Raw genomic sequence first — 10,375 nt, 5'->3', positions numbered from 1 at the left:
CTCTTCTTTAATTAGTCACTGAGAATCTCAAAGTAAATTCCTTGAGCTGATCTTCTGGCTCACAGTATTTATCCTCTCAGCTCTCCAACACAATCCAACTTTGGAAGCATATGGGAATTACTTTACTAATTTTCCTTTTATTTCCACAAAAAGGGGGCTGAGTTCTCCACTATTTTATTTAGTCAAGTTCTTATCTGCGTCTTATTTCAATCTCTATCCAAGTGAGAGAGAGGGGGAGAGAGAGTGTTGGAAGGTGAATGGGGAGGGAAGTCTTATATCTGCAACTTTGCAGCCTCCTCAAACCCACCTCCTCCCTGAGCTTTGCAGAGCTTGGCCATGGGACACCAGACAGTGTGAGTAAGGGGGGTTTTTATTCAACAGGAGTCCAGCTCCACGCACATAAAGCTCTGGTAAATCTTTGTCTTTTCTCTCTTTGAAAATTATATTATGCTTTGTACTGTTGTGATATTTGCATTTTTTCCTCTGGCTGCAACCGCATGCATAAGATACTGTTGCACATCCCAGTATCTAATGGCTATTCCAACTGATGAGTTCATGTTAAAAATAGCTTGTTTGAAATTCATCCAGAGCTTCCTGAGAACTAGGTTTTTTTATTTGTTGGTGGTCCGTATAACTGTCTTCAAGGTCCAGAGTTGACTCGATTCCTTTCGAGAACATCAAAAGATGCTGTAAAATATGTGAAAGCTGCACATGCAAGTGACCTCAAGTGTTTTGCTTTTCCTATAAGCGTCTTCATAGATCTTATGATCCTGCAGATTTGCAAAGGACTGACAGGCTGCATGTTGAAACCATTAGGAATGGTTATCAGTTCCTTATTCAGGCCACTGTCACAAGTGAAGAATGAATGGAATTATTTAACTAGGCTTTGTCCAGCAGCCGTGCTTCACGGGTAAACATGCAAGCAAGTTATTCAATCCAACCGAGGGAACATTGCAGTGCTCTCTGACTATGAGTTGTGTGTCCTTGTTTGGGTAAGGACAGTGATAAAAAAAACAACGGAGAGGAGCCGGCAAACATCCAAGGGTAAACTCTCCAACTTTATCTATTTGTGAGCGAGACATGCATGTCGGTAACGTGCAGAACATTGTGGAAACCCGCTGTAACAGTTCTGCCCTCACTAGCCTGCTTCCTTTATGTCGTGGTTATGTAAAATCATTTCAGTGGTCTCTCTGATATAATACTTTGGCTGTCTCATTGGAGCCTGAGGAACTTGGCCCTCGTTTATTTTCCCCTGATGTTGGCAAACAAATTTTACATGCTTTACAGCAGTTTTTGACTTTGGTATTGAAGACCGCAGCATTACAATAGCACATTTATAGTTGAGCAATGGAAAACAGACAGAAAGGTTTTACTAAGACAATGACTGCCAGTTAGAAAACATTATGATGACTGATCCAAAACAAGCCATACTCAATAAATCAGTAGAAACGTTTAATAATTTTAGAGGCGCATGAGAAATGCCGCTCCTGTGAAACCGACTAAAAGCATAACATATCTGGCATCTTTCCCACTTCAAGTACGGAGAGGTTAACGCCTACTCTGGAGGACAGCGAGGAATCAGCTGTTCAACAAGTCTTTCCTGCCTCCCACATCCAGTTGGCTGCAACCCATTGGAGTGAAATAAATCTTAAGCAAGTATCGCTACAAGCACGATGAATTACTCACCCCAAAATTCCACTGAGATTTAAATGTCATGTTTTGGAAGATAGACACTGAGGATACGTTTGTCTGAATTAAAGGTTGTAATTCCTGTTCAGCGACGGATGTTTAAATATGTGGCATTCCAGCTGCATTACCTTTCTCAAGTCTCCTTCATCTTGACCTGGGAATAGTCTGGTGGTCCCTAATAACTTTAAGGTCAATAAGAAGGTCATGGTAGAAAGAAAAGCCATATGGCTAGAGGTACAGACTGGCAGACGCATGTGTCTTGTTTCCGTGCGAGGTCTGTAGTCACTAAGGTTATGAGAGCAATGGTGCATTACGAAACCCATTCAAATTTGTTCTTGTTTTTTGGGGCTTAAGTTGCCTCAGATTTCTCAAAAATATATGAGCTTGGTCATTCTCCAGAACTGGAATTTTACTTGGAGAGATATCCAGTTCGGCGGAAAAGTGCGTGGGTTGGGGGTGACGGGGGCAGACATGCTCGTGAAAATAATGAAGCGTTCCACATACCTCCCCATGCGCTGGGCTCTGGAAAGCACTAGCGTGAGGGCCTGTTCCATCGTGGCTGTATGTTACACCTCTAGGTGAAAGACTGGAAAACCTAAGTCATTCACCTAGCAATGTGACAGACGCTGAAGGAGGCTGAAGGCAGCACAAAACTTTCACGCATGTTCCCGTCATGCTTATCTTTCATCTGGTGAGGATGGTAACTTGCGTTTGGATCTTTGTTTGATCTTAGTAATCAGCAGGCCAAGACAACACCCTCCTCCTCTTCTAAAGGGAGCATATCTGGTATTCATTTATTACTGTGTGTTTTTTATAATGTCTGTTCTTTCTCAGTTTCAAACCTGAGAAAAAGTAAGATGAGGAGCCAATTCAATCTATTCCATGGTTCTTGGTGGTTATATGGTTAAGTTAAATAACAAAAAGTCTCCTTAAAAGTGAAATTCTGTAATTCAGTGCCATTGGTGCTAACAAACAATTGCACTGGCCTGACAAACAGGTAGCCAGCCCACTGATTGAGCCAACAGAGCTCAAACAAACTAAGCAGTTGAAACAATGCTTTTCAACTTACAAATGGACTGCCAATATGTGACAAAATATTTTACACATAACTTCAAATGTCAATTAGGTAACAATTCAGCAAAATGACCCTGTACAACAAACGCAATGAAACTGCAGCTTAAGCGTTTCAGTTGGGATGTGTACATTTCATAGACAGCATGCTATTAATTTATAACAAAAACTATAAAACTATACTTTAACATCAGCAAATCCAACTGCATTCGTGTAAAGACATCTAAGAAATGCATGTTTTATCTTCATTTCTCTTCAGGTGCAAAACTGGAGCTTGGTACTTCAGGAACATGGGTTGCAAAACAAGATCCATGCATTTCGTTTTTTGGTGTCTTTACTTCATGCTCCTTCACTTGTTTTGCACAGCACAAGATGAGGACATGAGATTAAGTAAGCGTGCTTCTCTCATCTCCATAAGTGTATGTTGCATGAAGACTATTGACTCCGATAACATCACCTAATAGTGCAGTGTTCATTGTGGCTGTCCTAATACAGAGCAAAGATTCAAGGCCAATTCAAGCATGCAAAACATTGTTATTTTCTCTTTGCTTCTCAATTTTAGGTTGTAGGACAGCGCCAAGTGATTTAGTATTTATAGTCGATGGATCATGGAGTGTGGACGACATCAACTTTGAGATTGTCAAACGGTGGCTGATGAATCTTACAATGAGCTTCAACATCGGTCAGAAGTTCACCCAGGTTGGGGTAGTGCAATATAGCGATGACCCCATCTTACATATACCGTTGGGAAAACACTTCTCAAGCCGTGACCTCATCAAGACTATGGAGTCCATAGAGTATATGGGAGGGAACACGAACACAGGGAAGGCTATCAAGTTTGCCAATGACAAACTCTTTGCCCTTTCTGAGCGAGGTCCGAACGGCATTGCAAAAATTGCTGTGGTTTTGACGGACGGCAAGTCGCAAGATGAAGTGCTGGCAGCTGCAGAAGCCGCACGGAAAAAGGGGATAATTCTCTTCGCAATTGGCGTCGGATCCGGGACAGAGGAGGCGGAGCTCAGAGCAATTGCCAACAAGCCATCCTCAACATATGTTTTCTCTGTGGAAGACTATAAAGCAATCTCAAAGATCGGTGAAGTTATTAGGCAGAAGCTGTGTGAAGGTAAGCCTGTGTGTGTATTCATTCTTAAAATTGAACCACGGTCCCTATGCTTTCATATTTCCGTCGGTGTGTTTTAACATTCATTTGTGCACTATTTTTTCACACGTTAGCATGAAATGATACAGTTTTATGGGCCTGGGGAGGAAGACTTTGTTGCTTTACCGTCATGTAACATCAATGGAGACAGGTTTATGGCATCGCCACGTTTAAGGTGCATGCATAATTTGGTACCTCCCACCTCCCTTTATGGATCGAAGTCTGATTTATGTCCTACAACATCCATGTGTTCCGAATTCACCTAGGTGACTGTAAATTGTATCCAAAAGTGTGAAATTATGGATTAGGCTCCACATTGCTGAGTGTATTTCAAAGATTGTTACATCAAGTCCCTTTGAAAATGGCCAGTAATCTTTTCAAGATGTATACATTATATGACAATAGCCCATTTATTGGAAGACTAAGGGGCTATTCACATTTCACGTCTTTTGCGAAGAGAGCAATGCAGTTGCACCGTGCATACAGTGCAGTGTGAAGATTTTTGTAGCTGCGTCGGCGCCGCATCGAGATGGAAATATTTCAACTTTTCAGAGTGCCGCGGGTCATGTGACAAGAGAAAGATGCACGGCTCGCGTTTTCCACACAGTTTTAGACAAAAAATGTGAATGGCCCCTAAAGTGTTTGTCTTGTTTGTCTATAGTCCCTTCCTCGCAAATCTTTTTTCATTACAGTGAGGTACAATATGGATTTACAATGAATTGTTAAAAAGTACAAACATTTCCAAGGCAATTTTATGTTCTAACAATGGATTACTCAGCAACAGTTCCACACGGAAAGGCAAAAATAAAGGAGAACAATATAGCCAAAAGGCTGGAAAAACTGCCCTCTATAAAAGTTTGTTAAGATTCTTGTGAAGCTTGTGATAATGTGTACCCGGACACTGAACAAGTTAGCGATCAAGGCACTTCATGATGGACAGAGTCATCTCTTGTCTGGTATTTGTTATGGTTTGGGACATTCTTAAGCCGGACTGCATATTTGAACAATGTCCAATGATCCACGCCAAGGTCTTCCACTACAGACTTTTTTTAGATTGGCCTTCAGGCCAAATAAAATAAAGCAGTGCATTCCATAAATATTTAACCCTTTCCGCCATTTTAACCTATCATACGTTTCTAATTTTTTGTGATATATACATAAAAGATAAAAAAAAAAACTAGTTGATACTTCAAAACAACAAGACAGTGAATTTGGGGCATTTGGTAAAGCTTCATTTTATTTTTGCTCATGACAATATACTTCAGTCTTTCTCATTTTTCTAAACGGTATAATTCATGCTTTGTGCGCTTCAAAGTTGTAAATAACACCTATCATGTTTTAAAGAGACTGTGTGCCCAACAAAGATTCCCATAGATTCTCGAAATGAGAAAGGATTTGACATTCTTTTCCACCTCAACTTGGGCAAAAAAGCCAAAAAGACACAAGGATCATTTATCGGCAGCAATGCCTACCAGGTGACATCCCGAGTGGACCTCACTGAGAGCACCAGGTAAAGGTATTTTCAAGCGTTGCTGCTGTTGTGAGCACCATTACAATGCATTGCTTGAACTGAAACAGTGTCTTCATCTTAATGTCCATAGGATGTTATTTCCAGGCGGACTGCCACCGTCCTATGTTTTTGTGTCTACCCTGAAGTATAAAGGCTCTGTGATTATGGAGGAGTGGGATCTGTGGAGGATTCAGACTAAGGATGAGAAGTCTCAGATGGCTGTTACTCTGAATGGAATAGACAGAACAGTGATGTTCACCACTACCAGCAGCACACCCAGTGGAACTCAAACTGTTGTGTTCACTAAGCAACCAGCCAGGGTAAATGCACAGCATGGCAGGGGAATGCCTAAAACTAACTGTGAATCAATAGCTACACTGTAAAAAATTATCCTGTAAAAAAACGGTAATCTACTGGCAGCTGTGGTTGCCAGCTTTATACTGTTAAATAACAGCGGGTTACTGTTATTTGAATTAACAGCATGATACTGTTTTATTAGCTACAGCATACAACTGTTATTTAGCAGCCTGATACTGTTTTAAGAACAGCATACTAATGTCACTTAGCAGCATACAGCTGTTAATTTACATACTAGTCAACTTATTTTAATTGTAATGCAATTATACCCTGCATTTTATATTTGTGGATAAAAAACAAATGAAGCCAACTTATTCTTTTTTCATCTTTGCTTTATTCCTATTCAACATCAGATTTTATATGCTTTGTTTGTTTTACGCCATAAAATGGTCAAAAATACAAGCCATCATTGTAATATTTAATGCACAAACTATGGTGCAACAAAAAAGCACCCATAACGTATAAAAATACAAAAATGGCTTTCGTAAAGCAAATAAACAAAAACAAACAAGACACAATAAGGCATTATAAACGCCTTAACATGAAATACAAATGTAGCTCCAAATCAATGTCACTAACCTAAAACGAAAAAGTTAATAAAAAATCATTCAATTAAAAACAAAAAGGTTTAAAGTGATAGTTCGCCAAAAAAAATGTAATTCTGTCATCATTAGCTCACCCTCTGGTTATTTCAAACTTTTATGACTTTCTTTCTTCTGTAGAACACAAAAGAAGATATTTTGAAGAAATTTGGTAACCGAACAGCGCCGACACCCAATCACATTTATTGTATGGCAAAAAAAACAATGCAAGTGAATGGGGGCCGGTTACCAACATTATTCAAAATGTCTTCCTGTGTGTTTTGCAGAAAAAAAGAAAGTTATACAGCTTTACAATGACAAGAAGGTGAGTAAATGATGACAGAATTTTCATTTTTGGGTGAACTCTCACTTTAACAAACAAATGAAAACATGGTTTACATCATACAAGCCGGTTAAACAACAGTTAAAAGGTAAGTTTCTTGAAGCATCTTGGTGACGTTGCCACAGGTCTTCTGGATTTACTTTGTCTCAGTTTGTTCTGATACTTCATGTCATTTCAGACAGACTGGATGATGATGATGAGATCAGATCTCTATGTGGAGCATTGGCTGTTGTCAGACTCCTTGTGCAAACAAAAATCTCACTGGATTATTACAATTAATGGCAAAATGAATACTTTTAGTAAACTGATATTTCCTACAGACAGACTACAGCGAAAGATAGAAATAACTGACTTAAAACCATTTTTTAGCTGGTAAAAAAACTAGTGTTCTTATAATTTTGGCCACCTCTGTAAATGGAATCAGACTGCTTTTGGACCAAAAAAAATCACCAGAAAAAAAATCACCAGAGTCTTAAGCTAATTTGAAATTGACACATGCACAGTAATCAGACAATAATTAGGGTTCCCTTTCTGTTGGTCTCTCGACGTTGTGTAGAGCCAATCGCTTCCGACTACTTAGAAAAGGCCAATGAAATTGGCGAATGAAATTTGCATGCCGGACTCCGCCCCCGGGTATAAAAGGGATAGGGCATGCCTCATTCATTCACCTTTTGTTCTTCGGAGCCTTCGCTCATGATCAACAGACTTCGCTACAAATAGCAACTACAAGACTGCCGGTTCTACGACATGGTGCAGCGGACTGTCCCTTCCTGCGACGACATCCCCAGGGCGTCTCGGCGGTTCCAAAAGTGTTAGAGTTTTTTCTCTAAAAGAGCAAATTTCTCCAGCGTGGCATGTCCCGCTGTTCTCGTGGGTGCAACACACTCATCGAGGAGGGGGACGGACACGATGTCTGCTTCCAGTACGCTGGGGCATTGTGGATACGTCCTGCCCGCACAGCGGGCGGTTGACGATTCAGACATTGCGTCATGGGTGGCTGTGTTCCCACGGGACTCAGCCACCACCTTGTCTGCTTCCCGTTCCATGACGGCAGGACTACGGTCCTGCCGCCCGCTACGGCGAGCAGCGAGGGTGATATGAGGATTACTGTGAGCGCTAATCCGTCAGGCACTGGCTCATGGACCGTTTGCACCTCGTCTCGCTCGTCTGACCGTTCCCCATGAGGCAAGGATGCTCCCGTGCTTCGGGCCGAGGTCGCCACCCCTCTGGTGAGGAAGCGATCGTGCTCGTCCCTCTAGCCGAGATGTTCAACGGGTTTTACAGCCCGTACTTCATCGTCCCCAAAAAAGCGGGGGTCGCTAGATCTGCGTACACTGCACAGGCACCTACTCAAGCTGTTGTTCAGGATGCTCACGCAGAAGCGCATCCTGGCATCTATCAGATGTCAAGATGGATTCATGGCAATCGACCTGAAGGACGCTTACTCTCATGTCTCAATTCTCCCTCGTCATCGCCCGTTCCTACGGTTCGCTTTCGAGGGTCAGGCATATTAGTACAGAGTCCTCCCTTTCGGTCTGTCCCTGTCCCCACGAGTCTTCACTAAGATCGTGGAAGCCGCCCTCACTCCCCTCAGGGAGAGAGGTGTGCGGGTACTAACTATCTCGACGACTGGCTCATTTGACTAACTTGCGAGATCTGTTATGTACACACAGGGACCTAGTGCTTCGGCACCTAGATCGATTGGGACCACAGGTCAACCAAGAAAAGAGCAAGATCTCATCTGTGCAGAGCATCCTCTTTTTTGGTATAGAACTCAACTCTGTCTCCATTACAGCGCGACTGACTCAGAAAGCGCTCAGTCAGTGTTGAACTGCCTGGAATATTTCAAGCAGCCAGCGGTCCGCCTGAAATTCAGAGGTTCCTGGGCACATATCATTCTCGGCGGTGGTGATACCCCTCGGGTTGATGCACATGAGACCGCTCCAACACTGGCTACAGAGTCGAGTTCCCTGGAGAGCGTGGCACACAGGCAGCAGGCGGATGGTGATTACGCCTCTCTGCCGAGGCACCCTAACCCCTGGTCTTCAATGACCTTTCTACGGATGGGGGTCCCTCTCGGGCAGGTCATGAAGCGCGTCGGGGTGACGACAGACACCTCCCTGTCTCACAGCCACCGTACCCTCTTGCGACCTTGATGCGGTCCTGGAGCCCATCTTTCTCACCTCATGATGAAGACGGCTCTCTGGATCACGGTCAAGTGGGTAACGGACCTAAAAGCATTCTCCATGTCCACAGATTGCCTAGAACTCGGGCCCGGTGATTCTCACGCTATCCTGAGACCCCGGCCCGGCTATGTGCCCAAAGTTCCCACCACTCCCCCTACACTAGGTGGTGAACTTACAGGCGCTCTCCACCGGGAGGGAAGACCCAGCCCCATCCGTGTTGTGTCCAGTACGCACATTTGCTTGGACCGCACGCAGAGCCACAGGAGCTCTGAGCAGCTCTTTGTCTGTTTTGGAGATCAGCAGGGAGGGCTGTCTCAAACAGAGATTGGCGCACTGGATCATGGACGCCATCACTAGGGTGTACCTGTCCTAAGATCGCCTGCGCCCACTGGGAGAGAGCTCTCTCCACATGGAGTACAGCCTCCTCGTGGGCACTGGCTCGAGGCGCCTCTCTGGCAGACATCTGCAGAGCTGCGGGTTGGGCTACACTCATCACCTTCATGAGGTCCTACAGCCTCCGCGTAAAACCGGTATCGGCTCGAGTCTTGCAGGCATCAGGCAAGACTGGCGACCGGTAGGGTGTACGCCTATGACAGTACCTTACCCCCTTTCTCCTAAGGGGTTCAGCGTACTAACTAGCCTCCCTTCTTCCCCCACTGGGTGAAGAACAGGCACTCCATCCATCACTAAGCAAGCACCTCCTGCGGGCGGGCTGGGCAGAGCAGCCCTGCCCCTTAGGCCGGGTACCAACTGAGTTATCTACAACATAGCTCTAACCGGAACTAGTGCTACCGGACGTTTTAACCCCCCAGCAGGGCGGTTCCATCTGATGTATCTTCATGATTGGTTCCCACCTTAGTAACCCATGACCTTCCCTAGGTGGACCTCCACCTCGCGGTTAACTCCTTCAGTCCGCACATGCTTCCAATGAGTTCTCCCCGATCGGTGAGACCATGTTGGAATCTCCACTAAAATCCTCCCTACGGTAGGAAGTGGTCTCTGTAGCGCATGTGAGTGCTACCGCGAAATTGTAGGTAGGTAGGGGGTCCCAGAGCTTTACTTCAAAGGTGGGAAGGCCCTTGCCTTCGGCCTCACAGGCGGCAGCCTTGTTTCTCTAACAGCGAGAATCCGCCTGGTACCGTAAGGCCACTGGGTAAGCGCTACTTCCTCAAGTGGGGGATGCGCTACAGAGACCACTTCCTACCGTAGGGAGGAATTAGTGGAGACACCACATGGTCTCACCATCAGGGGAGAACTCATGGGAGGAATGTGCGGACTGAAGGAGTTAACCGCAAGGTGGGAGTCCACCTGGGGAGGTCATGGGTTGCCAAGGTGGGAACCATTCATGAGGATACATCAGACGGAACAGCCCACGGAGGGGGGGTTACCACGTCTGGAGCACTAGGTCCGGTTAGAGCTACGTGGGAGATAACTCAACTGTTCCCCGGCCTAAAGGGGCAGGGCTGCTCTGCCCAGCCT

General features: G+C 44.5%; 1 protein-coding gene across 1 annotated transcript in view; it reads left to right on the top strand.

Moving 5' to 3' along the window:
* Positions 1–318: 318 nt before the first annotated feature.
* col21a1 (collagen, type XXI, alpha 1) overlaps positions 319–10,375 on the top strand; it is a 109,479-nt gene continuing 99,422 nt past the window's right edge. The window contains exons 1-5 of the mRNA XM_057341810.1: positions 319–410; positions 3,020–3,150; positions 3,323–3,883; positions 5,264–5,429; positions 5,521–5,749. Of these exons, the coding sequence (XP_057197793.1) occupies positions 3,051–3,150; positions 3,323–3,883; positions 5,264–5,429; positions 5,521–5,749 (1,056 nt within the window). The 5' untranslated portion in view covers positions 319–410; positions 3,020–3,050. The remainder of the gene's footprint in view (positions 411–3,019; positions 3,151–3,322; positions 3,884–5,263; positions 5,430–5,520; positions 5,750–10,375) is intronic.

Source organism: Triplophysa rosa, linkage group LG9 (genome assembly GCF_024868665.1).
Source record: "Triplophysa rosa linkage group LG9, Trosa_1v2, whole genome shotgun sequence".
Lineage (NCBI taxonomy): Eukaryota > Metazoa > Chordata > Actinopteri > Cypriniformes > Nemacheilidae > Triplophysa > Triplophysa rosa.
The sequence above is the reverse complement of the archived record's forward strand: the minus strand, read 5'-3'. Positions and strand labels throughout refer to the sequence as shown.